Source organism: Neopelma chrysocephalum, unplaced genomic scaffold (assembly GCF_003984885.1).
Source record: "Neopelma chrysocephalum unplaced genomic scaffold, ASM398488v2 Primary Assembly neopelma1_59, whole genome shotgun sequence".
In the NCBI taxonomy this organism is placed as follows: domain Eukaryota; kingdom Metazoa; phylum Chordata; class Aves; order Passeriformes; family Pipridae; genus Neopelma; species Neopelma chrysocephalum.
This window is the reverse complement of record NW_020897714.1, coordinates 30084056-30105508: the sequence shown is the minus strand read 5'-3', so window position 1 is coordinate 30105508 and position 21453 is coordinate 30084056. Positions and strand designations below refer to the sequence as shown.

Below are 21453 nucleotides of genomic sequence, written 5' to 3'. Positions count from 1 at the left end.
TTGCTAGGAGTGGTGGAGCATTACTACAGCTGATCATACCTTATCATAGAATCATAGAATCTGGGTTGGAAAGGACCTCTGAGATCATCAAGTCCAAGCCTTTATTTTTCTTTTAATTTTTTTTAAATCCATTCCATACTCCAGAAAAATTCAGTCCGTGTTTTCCCCATTCCGTACTCTGTGAAGATCCAGTCCGGGTTTTCTACCAATCCGTACTCCACATAAAATCCAGTCCGGGTTTTCCACCATTCCGTACTCCAGAAAAATCCAGTCCGGGTTTTCCCCCACCCCCCAAAGTGGCCCCGGGACCCCCCGACAGAGGCCCCGCAAGGTGTGAACCCCCCAAGGTGACACCAGAACAGTGGTTTATTTATTCTAACAAACACGGAGGACCGTGATGCAATGAATTACTTGTAGGAGCGGCTGGATGGGACAACACCAGCCACTTGCATGATAAAAGAAGAAAATACTAAAGCAAAAATATTGTGGTCCTGAGCGAGCCAGAGCTAAGATTAGTGTGTGTCTGAAAAGAATCACAAGGTCAAGCTGGAAAGCCGCTTGAAGCATGGCTGTTCTCTGCGGCTGGAAGCAGGGAGACAGGGAAGCATCTTGCTGGCTAGAGAGCTCAGACCTGGGATCGATAGAGAGTCTGTATATAGAAATGGAGTAATAAAGTTACAAAAGAGTTCCTCCTGGGCAGAGACTGTCTCCCGTGGATTCATTCCCCGAAAAGGGTGCTGAGTGAGGGACCTTCGCCACAATTGGTGCCCCGTCTGAAGTATTTTTTTCTGCACCGTGGTGAACGCACAGCCCGACAGGTGAGTAGAAAAAAAAAAAAAAGAGAAAAAAAAAGGAGAAGAAGAGGAAGTTTTTCTTGTGGCCACAGCTCTATCAGAATAGAGCACAGCGGCACTTGTTGAGCAAGGAGTCGCAGGATTGTGTTAGAAATGGGACAGACTGCTTCTCTATGTGCATTATGGAAGTTTTTGAAGACCACGACCCGATGGGAGGTAAATGCTAGCAATCATCCTATTAAAATGGGACAGCAGAGCCTGCGGGACAGGAATCCGTGGGGTCATGTAGTAATAATGGGGCGAGGCATCTCTCATGGGCACAGGATGTGGTTTGAAGATTTTGCAACAGATATTGCCTGCAGTGGGACATAAGATTATGGAACCGCTGAGAGTAACAGAGCCTGATATGGGACATAGGAACTACCCGCTCTTTTGGACTTGTTGGGCGACCTCTCTGGGGAGAAAGGAAGATGTATTACCTGCCGTTTCAATCTGTTCTGCTAATCAGCCTATTTATATCTGCCGCTGACGGGGACTTCAGTCACGACACGTAACTGCTTTGGGCAGCAGCCCGTCCCTCCGGGGCCGCGCCGCCCGGGGCCACCGGGGGGATGCTCTGGGAAGCGGCGGGGCCCGAGCGGGACCAGCCCCAGGAATCAGCGCCTGGCCGCACCCCACCCCCGCTCGCCGCCGTGGCAGCCCTCCCTCTCTCTCTCCGAGCTCCACAGGAACCTGGAACCTGTCGGCACCGGTGGCCACAGTCAGTAAGAAGGGGCTAAACTCCAACCACGAAACTCAAATAAAAAAACCAACAACAAAACCAAAAGAAAACAACATCAACAAAAGCCGAAAGAAGAAGAAAGGGGAAAAAAAAAAAAAGCTCAAAGCTTAAATGCATGAAGAATGAACACATAGCATTGGAACCATTGCATCTATTTCATAATTTAAGTGCCTATAACTTCGTTCTTGGTAACTTAAAAAAAAAAAAGGAAGTTATTCATACAGTGTGTTTTGTGCTTTAAAAAGTCCTAGGTACATGTGTTACAATTAGATACACACACACACATCATACCTGAGGTTTGAAGAAAAAAACTTAAGAATAATACTAAAATTGATGGAAAAAAAAAAAGTTAAAACTTCAGACTGATTGATTGATTTGTGCTAGATTATTTGTAGCCTTAAAATATGTACATGGAGCTTGCTTTGATATGTGTTTGGATTTCCCTTGGAAGTACAACTGATAGAAAATGATGTAACAAAAAAAAAAGAGAAAGAGAAAGAGAAAAGAAAGAAAAAAAACAACAAAAAAAGAAATTATAAACAAACAAACAAAAAGAAAATATAAAGAAAAAAGAAAAAGAAAAAAGAGAAAGAAAAGAGAAAAAAATTTTAAAAAATAACCCAACAAACCAAAAAACCATAAATGTGGTTTTATCACCAGTGCCTATCCCAGGTGCAGGAAACGTGTACTCTGTATTAAAAACCTTGATTTTAAAACAAAAAAGAGAGAATATGACACCCCAGGGAGTTCTTAGTGGACAAAATCTGTCTCCCGTGGATTCATTCACCGCAAACAGTGCAGAGTGAGGACCTTTTTTCTACAATTTTTTCCAAAAAATCAGCCATAACCCTTGTAACTATACAAGCATACAAGGAGTAAATGCGGTATAGTAGCGTGCATCACACACTGGTGTCCATCTCAGATTGGTGTGAAGCAGCCACGTTACCGTATCAGTTTCAGAATGTAATGGGGATGCAGAACAATTTGCCTGTCACTTATGGAATAAAAAAATGTTTCTGTATGGCATCTCCTAAATTTATGTTTACAAGATACAAAAAAGGTGACCTAATTGTAGACACATGCAATACAGTGACACAGAGACAATTCTGTGCTTTGTTTCCTAGAAACAAAGTGTATTTTAAAATTACTCCCCATCATTTTCTTCTTCGAATGAGTCAGTTCCCACTTCTTCATAGTCCTTTTCCAGGGCAGCCAGGTCCTCTCGGGCCTCTGCAAATTCTCCCTCCTCCATGCCTTCACCCACGTACCAGTGCACAAAAGCTCTCTTGGCGTACATCAGGTCAAACTTGTGGTCAAGCCTGGCCCAAGCCTCGGCAATGGCCGTGGTGTTGCTCAGCATGCAGACCGCTCGCTGAACTTGGGCTAGGTCTCCACCAGGAACTACTGTGGGAGGCTGATAGTTGATCCCAACCTGGAAACAGGAATGTGAGAGGAAGTTGTATAAAAGCAGGAGCAGAATGCAGTCAAAGAGCTGAACAAGTGTAAGTAAAGTTACAGATGCTGGGGTAGAGTGGTGCCACTGTCAAAACTACCAGATGGCAAATGCCATTACAAATGTCAAAGAGTATGATACGATAAATGCTCATTTTAATATCTACATTATTCTTCTCTTTAATGTACACTGGCAAGTTTGTAGCTTTCTTAGCAGCTACTGAATACTGAACATAGAGTTTAACCAAGATACTCTACAGAAACTAATACAGAAAGTTGGTTGCCAGTTAAAAGTTTTCATTGTTAAAGGAGCTGTTCGTATGGCAAATATTTTTCCACTGTTAATGTCTGTATTATTGTTGAAAATATGTTACCAACACTGCTACACAGCCAGCAGGGAGAGGCAGTATAATATTTCTGGGTGAACTAAGAGATTTACTAATATCAGCATTTCCTTTACTAACTGTATCAGTTTTGGTATTTCCTTAATTTTAGATGGTGCTTCAGAGTGAACACTCATTGGCTGTTCTAAAATTAACATTTCTTTAAATTTTAACTCATATACACTTCAGATTTCCACTTATTTAAATATGTAGAAGCCTATGTCAATGGGATGTTCAAAGGAGAATAGGCACACTTCGTATAAATGCATCTTTCTTACGTTCACTGGGAAACACACGAGATTGAAAACTTTAATACAAGTTTTCTGCTAGACTGAAACTGCCCTTTAGACATTAAAGAGAAGCTCATGGCAGCCCTGCTCTACCCACCTTGAAGCCTGTTGGGCACCAGTCGACAAACTGGATGGTTCTCTTGGTCTTGATGGCAGCGATTGCTACGTTGACCTCTTTGGGGACCACGTCCCCCCTGTAGAGCATGCAGCAGGCCATGTACTTCCCATGCCTCGGGTCGCACTTCACCATCTGGTTGTTGGGCTCGAAGCAGGCGTTGGTGATTTCAGCCACTGAGAGCTGCTCGTGGTGCGCCCTGTCGGAGGAGATGATGGGAGCGTAGGTCACCAAGGGGAAGTGGATGCGTGGGTAGGGCACCAGGTTTGTCTGGAACTCCGTGAGGTCCACATTGAGGGCCCCGTCAAAGCGCAGCGAGGCGGTGATGGAGGAGACGATCTGGCTGATGAGGCGGTTGAGGTTGGTGTAGGTGGGGCGCTCGATGCCCAGGTTCCGGCGGCAGATGTCGTAGATGGCCTCGTTATCCACCATGAAGGCACAGTCCGAATGCTCCAGGGTGGTGTGCGTGGTCAGGATGGAATTGTAGGGTTCCACCACTGCGGTGGAGACCTGAGGGGCTGGGTAGATGGCAAACTCCAGTTTGGACTTCTTTCCATAATCCACAGAGAGGCGTTCCATCAGTAAGGAGGTAAAGCCAGAGCCAGTACCCCCACCAAAGCTGTGGAAGATCAGGAATCCTTGCAGCCCGGAACAGGCATCAGTCTAGAAAGCAAAAGAGAAAGTAAGAGTAGGGGTTGAAAAGGAATGAAAATATTTTGTGTGAGCTTATCCTGAGCTGAAGCAGAGAGCCATCATCAGCAATCTACAGCATAGATTTCATGGCAGTTTTTCTTGAGAAAGGGCTGGTGATACTCCTGCTTTGCTTCCCTCACTGGCTCAACTTACAACATAAAATTGGAGCTTTGTCTGTCCAGGCCTTCAGTCTCTGAATTTCACACTTGTTTTAATTAGTCTAACTGAAACTAGAAATGTACAGCTGCCTAATCCACCCTTCCATATCAGTATCGGTGCTCTAGGGCTGTGCTGATAATGAAGAGTTACATATTCAGAACGACTTTATAAAAACACCTGGAGGCACATAGCTGGGAAAGTGAACTACAGGGCTTCTCTCTCTTGGACTAATGATGATGCCTCTCTATGTCTTGCAATCTCTTTTCTGAACCATTGGTGTTGTTTGCAGTTAACAAGGTGTTAGTTCTGCCCTTCTTCCTCCTGCAGAATCCAAACTACTGTTTCAAAACAACTGGGACTTACCAGCTTACGGACACGATCAAGCACCACATCAATGCTTTCTTTGCCAATGGTGTAGTGGCCACGGGCATAGTTATTGGCTGCATCTTCCTTTCCAGTGATCAGCTGTTCTGGATGAAAAAGTTCCCGGAAGGTGCCAGCCCGCACTTCATCTGAAGAAGAAAGAGAAATTGTAAGAAGCTGCAAGTGCTCCAGTGCCAACAAGCTCTGGTTGTGGTTGGCATTGATGCAACCATTCGGTCACAGGAGGTCATAATGCCAAAAAACAGATGCTGATGGAGAGGGGAAATTTCTCCTGAGCAATTTTTCATTGTTGCATTTGGTGGATTTATGGTGTATCCTCTATCCAGCCACAGAAGTTACCTCCTCATGAACTTCTCAATGACAAGTACAGCCAGACGAGTCCCCAGAAATAGAGTGTGAAGAAAATAAGGTGCCCCAATTCTTAGACATCCTTCTATTACTGGAGGGAAACTGTCAGGCTCTGCTTTGAATCCAAATTGGAGAAGAGGAGAATTTGAATGGCAGAAATGTCATGATAAACAAAACCAGAAGTTAAATATTGGTGCAAAGAGAAGTTGTACACACCAGCTATTAAACTGCTGGGCATCCTCCTGTTCCTATGTCTGTAACACCTGTGACAGAATCTGGCATTCTGTGTCACAAGAAAGTTAATTTCGTGCTATCTAGGGGTAGACCAAGGGACAAAGGGCTACTTTGTGTCAGTAGAGGGTGGGGGCACACCATGGTGATATTAGGAAAAGTATCCTCGTCTCCATTTCACAGGTTTATTTCTATACTGACCTACCACAGTTGGTTCCAAGTCCACCATTACAGCCCGGGGCACGTGCTTCCCAGTGGCTGTTTCGTTGAAAAACGTGGTAAAAGAGTCATCACACTTGAGTTTGTCTTGCAGATCCTTGAAGGTGCCGTCTGGCTGAATGCCGTGCTCCAGGCAGAAGAGTTCCCAGCATGCATTTCCTATCTGAACTCCAGCCTGGCCAACGTGAATTGAGATGCACTCGCGCTAAGGGGAGAGAGCAGAGGCAGGGTCAGAAAAAACAGTGCTCATTAGTTCTCCTTATTCCTAGTGGTTACTTTTTTCCCAGTGTATTGCTGTTCCAAAAATTTGGTGAACTGTTGTTGTCAGCAGTTCGCTTGGTAGTTCAGCCCCACAGCCACAATGAGAGTGTACATGTTCACACTTGATACTGGGACAGTTCTTTAAAAAATCAAGATCTATGCTCTTGTACTATGTAAGTGCATGAAAACAGTCAGGAAAAAAAATTAATTTCAATTACACAAACCCCACCTCTCCTCCTGGATTGGCCCTGCTGAGGAGCACATCCCAGTTCAGTTTATTTTTACTCCTGGCTGGAGCCTGACACAGCCATGTGGTATCCTTCAACTTTATGTAACCCAAGACAGGGGATGCCTTTTGATCCTTCTCTCCTCTGACAGCAGGCTAGCGTGGAAACTTGGAAGAACTGCTTTAAGCAATATTCACCTAAAGAAATCGTTTCAGATCCTCTCGGTTGAAACAAATGTTCCTTCCAGCTCCTGAGCATCTATTAATTTTACATTGCAGGTCCATTGCTTATCAGGCAGTGTCATTGCACCATAGAATGTTTATTTGCCTAATTCTGGGCGTTGTTTCTGTGGCAGCCAGGAAAAGAAAACCATGTGTGTAACACCAGGCTGAAATACGCAGGTGCCAATTGCTCCAAAATCCTTTACACTTAAAAGTATAGGAGCACGAAGGCCCTGGTGCTGGATTTCATAAGTTCACAAACAGAATTATAAAGCAAATACTTCTGAATTAGTCCCAACAATTACAACACTGGGTGTAGTGAAGGCAGTTTTTTGAGGAGAGACTTGTTTCAGACACATGGAGTTTTTCACCTTTGGTTCTAATTTGGAGCAATTGTGATTAAAGATGCCTGAGCTCTGTTTTTGTGATCCCAATGGCCCTGTCTATACTAGGGAGTAAGAAGGAGTGAGGTCATAGCACTGAACACTGGCCTGTGATTGCCTGTGCTGACTGATAATTAGCACGCTCTGGCACAGTCTTGGCTTAGGCCGGTTAATACTTTTCTAGACAATGCTTGGGTACAGAATACAACTCATTGTCAAGAATGGTTTCCAGTGAGCAGCTCACTGACTACTGCCAGGCTTTGGAGAGGGAAAGAGAATTGAGGTGCCTAATTATGAAGCAGTCCATGCTACCTGGCTTCAAGGGCAGGGGATGGTCCTCATTTAATTTTATTTTGTAATATTGCATTTAGAGATAACCAATGACTTAATATCAGATTTGACCAATAACTTTTTTTCTTTAATTCTTTAATTTCTTTAATTCTGCAACTGCTTACCCTGCAAAATCATCCTGTGACCTGAGAACGAAATTCCCCAAAACCTAAACCCTCAGGCACGATGTGTGACCAGCAACATCTCTGGACCAGTGTTTTCTTCACAAATTGACATATATATAGCTAAAGATATTTTTTCAGAAGCAACTAGAATTTCAGAAGTCATCACTGCCCTGGTTAGCCTTCCCCAGAAGTTCAAACGAACATGGAAAGTCAATTTAAATATTTCATTCAATAAAATAAATTATTTCTATTCAGTACTCATTTCTAAGATCCTGACTCTGCAAATGCATGTGCAGCGGCATGTGTAATGTGCTCTCAAGTGTACTTGCATAACCCTGTGTTTCTCAAGTGAGTTGTGCAAAAGTCTCTGAGTTATTTCAGTAACAATGAGGCTTCATAGGTCAGTGTGTCTCAATCTGGAGGATTACTTGGGAGACACTGAAAGCATATGTGGCCTTAGAGAATTCAATTAATTCTGATTTTGCACGGGGCAGGCTCCTGCTTTTCTTTTAAATCCCAGTGTGAATCTGTGAGGCTGGCAGAAAGAAAAAAGCAAAGTGTTTTCCTTTTAAACACAGCAATGAGGCCAGCTGACTTCTTAAAAGTATACCTTTTACAGCAAAGCTACAATTACAAGTCAAGCAATACTTTGAACCTAAAGAGCTGCTTTGCTCAGTTCCTCAGATCAGTAGAGGAATTGATCTGTTTTTGCACAAATGGAACAAGTGAATGCTGCCTTAGAAAGTTAATATTGTAAAGCTTACTATAGGACTACAGTTGAAGATTTTCCTTTTAGATTGAATTTTCAGCTGCACTAGCTTGAAACGGTGTCTCAGCCCTGGCTTTTGAGCCATTCCATTTTCTCCTACCCGAGCACAAATTGGAAATATTCTGCCAAGCAGAGAAGACACTAACAAAGAGGTTTCTGATTTTGCATAGTAAACAGCATTAAAATAGACACCAGACTTTTAGCACGGAAGGGGGTGGGCCTTCTCCAGAGTCACAGGCAGAGTAAACTGATCTTTACATGGTATTTAAATTTGGAGCCTACTCCAAACTCATGTTTCACATCCCACCACTAATGTACCAGGACAGGCCTAGCAAACTGTGTTTTTATCTACCAAGAGACAGTAGGAAGGACCAGGTCGTGTGTAAAACTAAACCTGGGACAGCTTTGACTCTTAAAAAAAACAGACTAGTATGTGGCTCTAGTATATACTTCACAAAGGCAGACTTTATTCTTCTAGCTGTTCCAGAAATTTACTCACTACCCTAGGTCTGGGGAGCCTGTGGACATGTGTTTCTTGCTTGCAAAACGAGCTCTCTCCTTTTGGACCTGCAGCTGTACTGGCAGAAAGTAACATAGTTCTCTTCACCAAAATTAGACTCAGTGCTAGACACATATTGGGGTACAAGGTGAAATGGATTTTTCACATTCTAAGAGGTTTTGAGAGATTTCTACAAATTTATAACAAATGCCCAACTTCTGAAAGTGAAGGGCCTTTTTTTTACTTACTTAAACGCATACATATATAAAAACATTCATGGACTTCAGAAAAACACATGCATACACCATATAGCTATGGGCAGTGCAGCCATTGGGGCTAGATTAATTTAAAACAGACTAAAAAGTAAGTAACTTTTTTCTTTTATTTCTAAAAAAAATAATATTATCTCCTATAAAAATGAACCGGTGTTGAGAAAACCTCATCCCAACAGAAAGTACTAGACATCTATGACTCCAGATCTAATTTATCTTATAATTACGCTAATTAGGGACTCTCTGAAGAAAACTTTGCCTCACCATGCCTTAATGCTTCACTGAGATTTCCTGACACTCTTGTCCCGTCCTGTTACGTGGTTATTGGTGCGAGACCAGGGTTTTGTGGCACAAACTACTGATAACAATGGCAGTTGTTACCTGCCCACGGTCCTCCCCACCTCTATATGACTGCTGTTCCCACATCCCCCTTACCATGGTGTCTCCAGCGGCGTTTCCTTCCCGTTGGGATCAGTGGAGGCAGGTCTGTGCAGGAGCCTGGCTCTGGGCTGCAGGGTGGAAGGCACAGCCTGGGCCCAGCACCCGGCACCTGCTGCGGCGCTTCAGTGTCACAGCGGGGTGGGAATAGGTCACCCTGCTGCACCACTGCCTCCCGCCCTCCCCACGCCCCACGTGTGCAAATCCACCCAGGCAGGGCTCAGACACACCCCAGACTTCAAACTCGGTGCAGCCAGGTTTGGCACGCTTATTAAATCAAGAGCGTGGCCATGTAAAACACAGCGCACTGTACTTTCAAACTCCTGAGGATTTTATATCACCTACCAGACACGTGCCTTCCCCAGTCTCCTGTTCTGCCAATGTGTACGTGTGTAGATGAAAATCACTCCTAAGGCATAAGAGAGCAAACGAATGGAAAAGAGAAGGGTAGAAGAGAAACAAAAATAAAGAACAGGAAAGTAAACATAATTACCATTCTGGAGTAATGCTCTACCAGTGCTCTTTAATGATCTTCTGGGTTCTCTATTAATGCCTCTCTATTAACATTTCAATTGACTATTATTGCTTCTCTTCCTGTGTACAGTCATCCGGGCTGTCAGCAGTGTGGGACAGCATTCAGTACAGACTCTCACTCATCTGTCCAAACACATAAAGAAATTTGATTCTTATTGCAGGGTTCAGAGCTGGAGGCATCACACCAACATTCTGACACCAAATTAGGGCAGTTGCCTCCACCACTTTGCTCCTTCTGCACTAGTTCAGCATTGGAATACAGCAGAGAAATGTTTGCAATTCCTAGGTAACAAAGAGAAGGGCATGTTTAATTGCTTGAATCTGAGTGATATGTATCCCCTGACTTTATAAATGTACTGTTTATTATGATGTTTAATCAGCAGAAATTTAAATAGACAATTCCTAAAATGTAGGTTAGTCTACTTTGATGTGATGATATTAATTGTTCTGCCACTGTTGGCAACCATTTTCTTTAACATCTACATTTTAACAGTGAGAAATAGTTTATACTGGTTTTTATAAACTCACATTTAGTTTGGTATAGTCTTTATTTTGCTGGTCTTTACATAAACCTGCAAATCACTACTCTGGTTGGGAAAAGCTAGAGGTTCCTAGAGCCACAAATATTTCTTTACAGACAAAGAATTTCCATTATTATTTCTATCTGCTGCTTTGTTTAAGTTCAGTCTCACAGTTCTCCGGGAAACCATCAGATTGTTGCTTTGAGACTAAGGAATACGTTGTTCTAGTATTGTTGTTTTAATGTTCTTCATCCAGTGGAAGTGGTAACATTCCAGAAAAGCTCTGGTGCTCCAGAAAATCTGAAATGTTAATGCTCACAGCTTCATCAGATGTGAGCTCCGTGCAGAGCATCACCTCAGGAAAAAGTCTCACAGCAAATACTTTGAGCAGTCCACCACCCAAACCTCTTAGGCACACTTGAAACCAACATGTCAGATTTAGCAGCTACAAAACTAAAAGAGGTCTGTGAATTACTAAATTATTTGCAATTTAGTCCTTTGTGGCATTTTCTCTGCTCTCCTCTAGCCAGTGGGAGTACAATGGCTAAGTCTCTTCTCTCTAGAATCAATTGATCTTGAAGAGCCTGAGGATGAGCCAGGTTTCTGTTTTTCCCTTTCTCACACCAGCTGATAAAAAGGCTCTTGTAAATCCACTCCAGAACTAAGACAATGCTTGATCTGCTCTGTCTTGAATTAGCCCATAAACTCAAGTGCTGGAAATATGTGCTGGTCTGGGGTGAAGGCCAGACACAGATGTAAAAACTCTGAGGAAGACTCAGGCAGACTGTTTTTTATGAAGTTTTCTGGCATCCACCTGTGTGTGGAGTCCTCAGGCAGAAACCCCTCAGCCTGGAGTTAGAGGGTAACCCAAAAACACAGTGGGGGACTGTGCTCCCAGGTACCAGTGAGTTTTGTTGACTCCAGAGTCAGCCTCTGGGCTCTCCTCTGTGGAGACATGAGGCAGATATGGCCTGGACCTGGATGTTTGGAAAGTGAGTCATCCTGCTTGATGCTGGCATTCAACCTGTGTGGGAGGTGGGATATGGCCATAGGAATCCTAAACCCTTTTTCTCTATTTAAAGATAGACACATCTCTGAATGTGTCTATCAAAAATTTGTATTTTTGAATAATCTAGAACTTAGAGGTACTGTTGTGACAGTTTAACCCCAGCTGGCAGCTAAGCACTGAATAAGGAGAGTAAAGGAGAAAACCTGTGGGTTGAGATAAAAGTTTAATAAGTAAAGGAGAAGCCGCAAAAAAGCAAAGCAAACCAAGGAGTTGATTCACCACTTCCAATGGGCAGGCAGGTGTTCAGCCATCTCCAGGACAGCAGGGCTAACACCCTTTGGTCATTTGGGGTCAGCGTCCTCTCACAGCTTCTTGTGCACCCCCAGCCCACTTGCTGATGGGCTGGTGTGAGAGGCACAAAAGGCCTTGACTCCGTGCTAGCACTGCTCAGCAGTAACCAAAACATCCCTGCAGCACCAACAGTTTTCACCACAAATCCAAAACACAGCCCCATAGCAGCTACTATAAAGAAAATTACTTCGATCCCAGCTAAAGCCAGCATGCCTGTCCACCAGATCTCAGGCCGAGAGAACCACTGAGTCCTGTGATCTACCAGTTCTGTTTTGACTGGAGATTGAAACACATCAGCAGGCAAATGAAGGACAGTTAACTCCTTTTTCTCCTCTACCAGAGGTACATCAATCTCTACAGATTGGTTACCTAGCTGACTCAGCAACAGTGTCAGAATCATGGATTATTTTAGAACAGTAATACGTCATCTCACAAAACAGTGCACTCTTAAGAAGTTCTTTGGTGATCACACAAAAACCTCTTTTAATTTGGGGGGGTGTAAGTCTTTGCAGTTCCCACACATTTAATACCTTCTTCAGTAAGTGAAGGAAGATCTAAACGCTTCCCTCTATTCCCTGTGGAACTGCTTTCTGACATTCTGTTGCCACCTGCTGGGAGAACTGACAAGCATTTCTGAAATCCCCAAGTCTGGTAACTCAATACCTGCATAACACTGCTATGTTGACAAAATACTGGCTTTGAGGCACTATCCCTCAAATAGAGAAAGGTGGTATTTTTAAAATTAATTATAAATAAAAAAAATTAAGTACATGTTGGGATACAGTTGCAAAATAATTATTGTCTTTTTGGCAAAAATTGTCATATACAAAATTTATCTACATAATTTAAAAATTTTGGAATTAGATCTGTACTTGTAGAATTTTCTCCCATAATGTAGCAAGTTCAGAACTATATTTCTAATATAAATATATATCCATCTTATAAAGATGAATACCAGGTACTTTATTCTTGGTAGTATTGTTCTTGGCCATCCCAAAATGCAGACTTGTACCCTACCAACATCATCAGTTGATTAGAACTCGTCAGATTCACACACTGAACAATTCCTATATTTAGTTCAAATATGCCTGTACAATGAGGACACGTAGTGAAACATTTCTGGAAGTTATTTGAAAACTCTGATACACTTTGTAGTGTATTGATACACTTTATGTATCAATACATTAAACACAGAACTTTTCATATACAATCACAACACAAACAAGAAACTCCCCAAAGAGGTAAATCAGTAGTCACTTTATTATGAAAACTAGATATTGCAGTTTCAGTATTAATTGCAAAAAATCCCTGATAGCTTATTTCTGCCTTCTTGCCCTCTGATGATGAATTAAATACAACACAAACATTAAATCAGTAGTACTCAAAAAAAGTGAGGGTTACCAACCTACACTTAAAGTTGAATGTTAAAGTCCTGGTAAAGGAGTGGCTACGATGTTTAACAGCATACTAAACATTACATATGGCTTGCTGAAACCACTGGTCCCAACTTCCAAGATTGTTGCTAGAAGACTACAGCAAAAAGTCTTCCTTAACTACACAGCCAGTTTGGCAAGAATTTGGCCTGACTTCAGAGTGAAGTTTGCTATTTTGTCAACTGGCTTACAAAGGACATAAGGTGAGGCCTTGCAAAGCAGGGGGCCAGTAGACACATCCTTGTCATTTCTTCAAAGAGCTCGACTCCAGACAGAGCTTCTGTGTTTTACTCTATCTGGTTTCCCATCAACTGTCGGTTGCAGAACTGTAACTACACTTAGAGGTGGATTACAGGAACCATTTAGCAATATCAAAGGCAGTTCTTCCCTATGTGTGTGCAGAGTCTATAACAAATAACTTCTTTATGTGGTGAAGCACTCTATCCTGATGTCTCCTGGCAGAGACAAAAACTCTGGGGTGGGATATGGGATTGGTTTTGGTTTTACTCTTGAGACAACCTGGCAAGGTCATTACTGCATTCCTGAATGACCTGGCCCAGTTTGTCTGAAAGTAGCCCAGGAGTGTTTCGCTTATTGGGATAATATGAGATTAAACAGACAACTGTTTTTAACAGTGAAGATGAAACCATTTTCAAAGTGTAGTTCCTGGTAGACAGCAAAGCAACAGGTCACACACAGTTTGAAGGTGCCAACAGGCCACCCTGTGAAATAAAAAAGGAACAGCCACCACCTCGGAGTATGGTTATTGCTAGAGACAAAGGGCACTACTGTGGTAAGACACCACACTGGAATCTACATTGGCTGAAAGCGATATTTTATTAGGTCAATGCTCTCTCCTTGGAATTTACCTTTTGTCAATCTGTGATGGATGGATGGATGGATGGAGGAGAAAATAGTTCTACCCCAAACCTCCAATTTCTGCCCCAAGTGGTCAGAAATGGAGTTGGTCTGGTGACAGATCCGCAGGTGGACTGATTTTCTTGCCACTGATCTGGGGAAGATCTTGGGATCTCAGAGAAGTACCTCTTTCTATAAAAATAAACTTTTGTTCTGAATGACAGAGCATTGCTAAATGGCTCCCATCTAACTTTGGATACTGGGGGGGGGCAATTCTAGACATACAGAGATTTTTTTGAAGTCTACATAAACAAAGCAAGAGGTAGGGAAAGAGTAAAACAATGCAACAACTTCAGTTGTTCAACTAGACAATAACACAGAATATAGTTTAAAAAAATAAATCTATTTCCTTACCATCACCACATGCTTCTAAGAATGACTATGCATCAGGCAAGAACAAAGTGCTGTAATTTGCATTTAAGAAGAGTAGATACAGCATGTGCTAACAGTCTTTGTGGCCCACCACCATGGCTTTCTGGCTTAAATATGACTAAAATCCAGTGTGCCTACATAAAGAGGCATCAGTCACAAGAGAAAATATGGCCTTCAAAATGCAACAGGCTTGACTTTCTCCAGTGTTTTTCTTTCACATGCTTGTCCTAAATCCCATGCTGCAGGAACTGGGCTTTTCAAATGTCTTCAGGCAAAACAGAATATTCCCCTAATCACTGGTACTCCATTGCCTTTTACAGTCATGCCTCCAGGAACACTATTTCACTTGTTCAGAGAACTGCTCAGCATTCACAAGGATGAAACCTTCTTCCATAGTTCATAACTGGCTACACAAACCTCACTCAAGAGCTACATCCAAAGCAAAGGGTTTGAAAAGGAGGATTCTTATTTAGTTGAAGATAATGGAAGGAGTGGCTTTACCCTGGGTTGGACAGGGCCAAGAAAAATGCCAGGAATACTTGTTGTGGTTTCAAATTCCCTGTCTGAAGAAATTAAGGTATCACCACCCAGGAGTCCACAGTTGGTCATCTCAGATTTCAACAGTCCTCCAAGAGCCTGGTAACATCCTCAAGACAAGCTGACACTTCTAGTGATGGAAGACACTTAGTCTCGAATTGGAGGCCTATGGATTGGAGAAAGTACAGCTGCCCAAGCCTGTCGGAAGAGCTGGACCAGTTTATAAATGAATGGCAGTGACGTGGGAGAAGCTGTAAAGCAGAACAAAAAGCAAAAGAGCCTTTCATTACAAAAGGTAAAAGTAAGATACACTAAACATATTAAGAACATATTAAAAAAAAACTAATCCCAACTAGAATTAATCAAAACCTAGTTCTCTTACTTCCTTCTGTTCAGGCTGAGTCTAGAACAGCTCTGCCTGCCTCTCACAGTCTATACCTTGTCTGATCAAAAGAGCTGAGGATTGAATAACTGTTTTCAGAAAACTGGTGTTTGTAGAGCTTCATCTTTTTACACGGACTGCAACTGGAAACATTAGAAACAAGCCTGATGCTAAGTTCCTGGTCACCCAGTTTTTGTGTCTCCCTAAGATGAGACATTTACACAGACCAAATCTATTAAAAGCAACTAATTTCTTCTCCATAATCATAATGGAATTTTTTAAATTGGATATCTTAATCCTGTACCTGGGTCTAACCTCACCACCACCAGGTACAGCAGAAAAGTAGCCAAGAGCATCTTCTTGTAAGGAAGTAAATAGAAGTGACTTGACATGGACCTCAGTGCTCTACGTAGCAATGTTAACATGGTCAAGAGCTTTTGGGACAGAGCTCCTGTAAAACAAGAACAGAAAAGCTGTTAGGGCAAAGTAAAGTTTAAATAGTAATCATACAGACACAGACAATAAGAAATTAAGATACTAGAAGTCTGATTGCATGAGGGCTAGGTTGGGTTGTTTGGTTTTTTTTATAATAGGGCACAGTGAGACAGTACAATTTTGTAATACAATTCATTATACCTTTTTTTAAAGCATCTACTTTAGTATGATATGATCTTGCACCACAGCAGTGCCAGCCTCTCTCCTGGAAAATAATGTCAAGTGATTTATAGTTGTGGAGAAGAAGCAGTACCTTAAATGCTAGACAAACATTGTTCCATGAACTCAACTACAAATGGAAATGAAGCAAAGAGTACACAGAGCCAACAAAATGTACCCTTAAAGGACTGCTAGGTAGTTTTAGCTTTCCTTTTTACCTTAAAAAAACCTCAAAAAACCCTCCACATTTATTCTGAAGTGCTTTTGTACCTGAACAATACTTCTCATCTCCTGATGTTAGCAGAGACTAAATACACTTTGCAATTGCCAGCAAAGGGATAGTCTTTTATTTCCTGCTGTGATACACAACGGGACTTCCTCACATCTGGTGTGTCATGCCAATATTCTGAATACATAGTTAATGCTCGCTACCCTTTGCTACCAAGGGACCAATTTGAAATAAAACCATAAAAAAGAAGCGCAAACAAGAGAGGCAAGGCCTACCCAAAACACTTTCTGTTGCTGCATCGTGCTGCTCTTCAACCACCGAGCGCATCTCTTCCTGCTGCGTCCACTGGCACCGGCTCTCGCCAATGGTGCCAAGGAATGCCAGCTGCTGCTCGCTGTCCAGAACATCACAACCACGGACAAGCTCTTCTGCGCCCTCAAACCGGCCGAGTGGCAGCAGCACTTGCAGCAGATAGAGCTCCAGCAGGGAACCGTACTCGGAGAGGCTCTTGTTGGTTTGGTCTCTCAGCCAGCTGCTGCCAACCTCCAGCATCACCTGGGGCTCTCCCACTTTGCTGTACAACAGGATACTGGAATACAGGGAAAAAAATATTAGAAAGTACTAACTCTTTGTAAAAGCGGAGATGGCTGACAGTTACTCCCCACAAGCAGCTATCATGAGGATATGAATCAGGGTCTACATCTGAAGCACAGAGAGATTTCTGTAACACACAACAGTGACAACACAGCCACTGATGTTACTCTCTCAGCATCACCCCTTTTGTACTCTACCACCATGAAGCAACCTTGCAGGCATGCTTCAGCACTCACAGGTCAAGAACAGGCCTGTCCCAGATCTCACCTTCATCCTCACTTACACCACGCAAAGTGGGAATATCATGTAATGCTCAAGCCTGGCCTGCTGTTAAACCTAACGCAAGCCCTGTGTATATCTGACAGCAACAGACAGAAACTCACCACAGCTCCAGAACTTTTGGAGGCAGATGTTCAGGGACATGGTAATACTGTAGGACCCAAGACAGAACTTCCCTCCACCGGTTCATCTCAGCCAGTGCCTGAATCCCCACAACACAAAGGGAGCATTTCACTTCTGCAGAACTGGTAATGAAGAGACACTTAAATAAGCGCTTCTTAAAATCACATTTCCCCTTGCATCCTTTCCAGTGAGCTGCAGCCCAGCCCAGGGACTCCACAGTTCTCTGGCAGCTGCTCCCTGACCTTTTCCAGTCCTTGCCCCTGACAAAAAGGAAAATTCGACCTCGAGAAGATGCACTGAGCCTGTATCTCTGGGAGGCTCCTAGGCACACCTCCCTTCCCTCAAACACGCACAGATCCATTCCCATGAAGCATGTTAATACCGACAGGCCTTTATCAAATAGCAGCCACAGCCAGGCCAGGTTTTACATAGCTAGTAACTTGCTTTTTTAGCGACAAGCCCATCCTCCCTTAATTTAGATAATTAAGAAAAAAAACTGTGCAGAGCCACAGCAAGGACCATCGGTGCTACTGCCATTCATACATATAACATTTATATCCGAATCTAAGAGGCTCCTAATGCCCGGGGGGGGGGAGGGGAAGTTAAACTTTATTTTTAGAAGTTATTATTTTTTATTAAAAAAAAATTAAACCCAAAAAGCCCTCTATTAGGAAAAAAGACATGAAACCCCCAAGGAGGGCAGGCACGGCCATCCAGGCCGCTTCCCAGCGCCACCCCGTCCCCTCGGCACTCCCGGCACCTGCAGTCTCACCTCTCGGGGCCGTGCCCGGGCCCGGGGCCGGCTCCCAGGCTCTCGCAGCCCGCCTCACACCTCTCCACGGCGGCGGCGAAGTCCCGGTGCAGCACCAGCAGATCCGCCGCCTCCTCCAGCAGCGCGGCCGCCTGTGCCTGTGCCGGCGCGGGGCTCCAGGCGGGCGGCTCGCCCCTCATGGCGGGAGGGCTGCGGGCACGGCCCTCCCCGCACCCGCACGGCTCCGGCTCCGGCTCCAGCGCCGCCACCGCCCCCGCCGGGGCCCGGCTCCGCTCCGCTCGGGCTGCCACCGGAACAACGAGAGGGAGCCCCGGCCCCGCCGCCTCCCGGCAGCGGAAGGGCCGCCCCGCCGGGCATCTTCTCCCGGCCCCGCGGGCCGGCGGGACGTGTAGTCACTGCGGCCGGGACCGGCGGCTGCGGGGAGGGCAACGGGGATGGTTGGGGGACTGGAGCGTCTCTCTTTACGAGGAAAGGCTGAGGGAGCTGGGCCTGTTCAGCCTTGAGAAGAGGCGGCTGAGAGGGGACCTCAATTATATATATATATATATATATATATGTACATATATATGTACATATACATGTATAAATCTCTAAAGGTGGGGTACCAGGAAGATGGATCCAGGCTCTGCTCGGCGGTGCCCAGCAACAGGACACGAGGCGACGGGCACAAACTGATGCACAGGAAGTTCCACCTTAACAGCAGGAAGAACTTCTTTAATGAGCGGGTGACTGAACAGATTGCCCAGAGGTTGTGGGGTCTCCTCAGTGGAGATACTTGAGAACCGTCTGGACACAGTCCTGTGCCCTGTGCTCTGGGATGACCCTGCTTAAGCAGGGAGGTGGGACCAGACGACCCACTGTGGTCCCTTCCAGCCCGATCCATTCCGTGATTCTGTCATTCCGCGGTGGAAAGCGGGGTCTCGGGGGGCGCTCCGAGAGGCTGCGGCCGCAGCTGGAGCGCGGCTGTGCCGGGGTCGGTGCCTGTCCCTGTCCCTGCCGAAAAAACGCCTCTCCTTCAGCTCCTCCCTCGTGTGGCTGCCGAGGGAAAAGGCCGAGCCGGCAGGTCTCGCCGCCGCTGTTCTCCCCGCGGCCGCCGGGCGTCAGCCCAGCCCCGAGTGTGTCCCAGCCGAGCTGGCTGCGGCTTTCCTCCTCCTGGCCAGGCACCGGGAGAAGGGGTTTGGCGCGGTGCTAAAGGAAAAGCGCTCCCCACAGCTCCAGCGACACCGCCGGGGCGGGTGATGGATGCCCTCCGCTCCTGGCCGCCTCTTCCTCCGGGGACTTCTCGGGCATCTCATGTCCGCAGTTTTAAGCACATTACGCTGTTAATTGGAGTTCGGGCATAATAACAGTGTCTCCATCAGTGCCCGGCAGGCAGCGATTCACATTCTTCTTCACTTGTTATTTAAAAACAACAGGGTGTCTTGGTAACAAGGTAATTATGGCAGTCAGTGCAAAACGCTCTTCAAAAATTAATCTCTGCAGGAGAGGCAGGATTGATTTATCTTGTAATCTTGTCCCTCAACTATCATTATTTAATTAAAAAAAATCAAACAAGATAATGCAAAACATATTAAAGAGTGAAACGCATCCTTGCAAGAGGAGTTTCTGTGCCATTTCAGTGTTGGCAGCAGGGAAGAAAGTGTGGAAAGTATGATTAAAAACTTGATCTCAACTCTTTTTCTAAGTAGCTATTTCTTTGAGGCAGGGCCATGTACCTGCCCCTCACAGCAGCAGCAGGAACACTCTGCAGTAGCAGCTTTTACACAGTGGTGGATCCAAAGGGTTTGCACACTGCCATTAACTATGGGAGAGGTTCCTGAAGGATTCAGGCTGGTTAAGGTGAAACCACAGCACAGAAACTGCGAAAGGAAGGGCCCGGCAGCTAAGCAAAGGCAGAGGTAAAGGCGTTTCCAGACTTCTGTTTCTATTGCTTGGCGTTTGCAATTTGGAAAACAACATTCCTTTTTGGGAACTACAAGTCCCAAAGTGCACTGTGGGAAGAACATGCCTCGTACCAGCTAGTGCCCAGCACAAATTCCCAAATATGGATAAGGAATCAATTTTGAAAAAGACTCACACTGGCTGGATGCTCCTCACTGAGACTCAGAAAAGGAGTGAGACAGCACAAAACCAAGGTAAGTTTTTGAGATATGCAAAGCTACCGTTCAAGAGTTTCTTTCATGGGGAGCAGCCAAGACTGTTCTGTCCTTTAGAAGGGCAGCACTGCATTGCTCTGGTCATGTTGGATTTAGGTGCTGTAGTCATGGAGGAGAGTTTTGGAATGGGACTGTTGTTTCAGGTGGGAGAGTGAGCAGCAAGAGCAGCTGTGCTGCCGAGTGAGTCAGATCCTGTTTCCCTGCCGATGCTCCTTATTAATAAAGACCTATGGAAAGATAGCGAGTTGCAACACTGATGCAGTTATTTTAGAGGCCAGGAAGGGTCAGGGAGAGGTAGGGGTTGCTCTGAACAGCAGCTCTGTATGAGTTGTGGTGTGTGGTTGTTTAAGAAGCCAAGGTGGACAAGCAGCCCTATAATAACAATAATTATAGGTTAAATTAATTTCTCTATAAGGTATGGTAGAATGTTTTTGTACTTCACCCCTTTTCCTAGAGGGGACAGTGTGGTTCCTTGAAGGCCAAAGCTCTTGCAGCTCTCTGACCTGCAAATAACAGTACCTCAGTAACAGGATTGTTTAACTTCAGGCCAGGAACAATTACCTATTTTACTGGCAATTTGTTAACAAGCAAAATGAAATCATTCTGAAATATAATCATCTCAGTGGAGATGAGAGATGCTTCAGCTCCATTCTCAGGCACACGTTCACGTGTGCCTTGGAGGTTGACCTGGTCACAGGCAGTGTCAGCTCCTGCCTCTTTCTCTCCCTGGCAGTCAGGCTTATTCCTTGTGCAGCTCAGATGCAGTGTGTGGACACTCTTCTGCTGGGTGACGTCAAGAGCAGCTGGTCAGCCTGATCCATCATCCCAGCACCCTCCTCCTACTATGTAGGGTCATGGAGCAGCAGAGTTGGCACAGCAGAGTGCTGCAGATGTAGGAGGTGCAGTCCAGCCCTGGAGAGGAGCCTGAGACTGTTTGGGCTGGTGAACCAAACTGTCACATGGATACTCATCACCAAATAAGAATGATGCTGTTTTTCCATCTTTCCTTAAATGTGAGCAGCTTAAACTGTTTTTAAAGCTGAAAGAGTCCCTCTTGTACTTGAATCAGCCTACACAGCAGGGCAATCTATACTACCACACAAAAACTAGAGGAAAACAGCGTGTGTGCCTGTGCTCTTGGATAACAATTTCTAGTAACCAGAAAAGCTAAAGACAAGCAAACTTGCTCTCAGTGACAGGTGTGAGGGAGTATCA

At 44.6% G+C, this 21453-nt stretch overlaps 2 protein-coding genes across 2 annotated transcripts; both read right to left on the bottom strand.

The window, feature by feature from the left end:
- Positions 1 to 2679: 2679 nt before the first annotated feature.
- Positions 2680 to 9459, bottom strand: TUBA8 (tubulin alpha 8). Its single transcript, XM_027680772.1, has 5 exons — positions 9372 to 9459; positions 5832 to 6054; positions 5031 to 5179; positions 3798 to 4478; positions 2680 to 3007 (listed from the first exon to the last, which is right to left on the bottom strand). Exons 1-5 carry the CDS (start codon positions 9372 to 9374, stop codon positions 2720 to 2722), a joined length of 1344 nt encoding a protein of 447 aa, XP_027536573.1. The 5' UTR covers positions 9375 to 9459; the 3' UTR covers positions 2680 to 2719.
- Positions 9460 to 13029: 3570 nt separating this feature from the next.
- On the bottom strand, positions 13030 to 18338 carry PEX26 (peroxisomal biogenesis factor 26). Its single transcript, XM_027680771.1, has 5 exons — positions 18083 to 18338; positions 17292 to 17432; positions 16590 to 16903; positions 15736 to 15882; positions 13030 to 15300 (listed from the first exon to the last, which is right to left on the bottom strand). The coding sequence occupies exons 1-5, from the start codon at positions 18259 to 18261 to the stop codon at positions 15197 to 15199; spliced, it is 885 nt and encodes a 294-aa protein (XP_027536572.1). The 5' UTR covers positions 18262 to 18338; the 3' UTR covers positions 13030 to 15196.
- Between the last annotated feature and the right edge of the window lie 3115 nt (positions 18339 to 21453).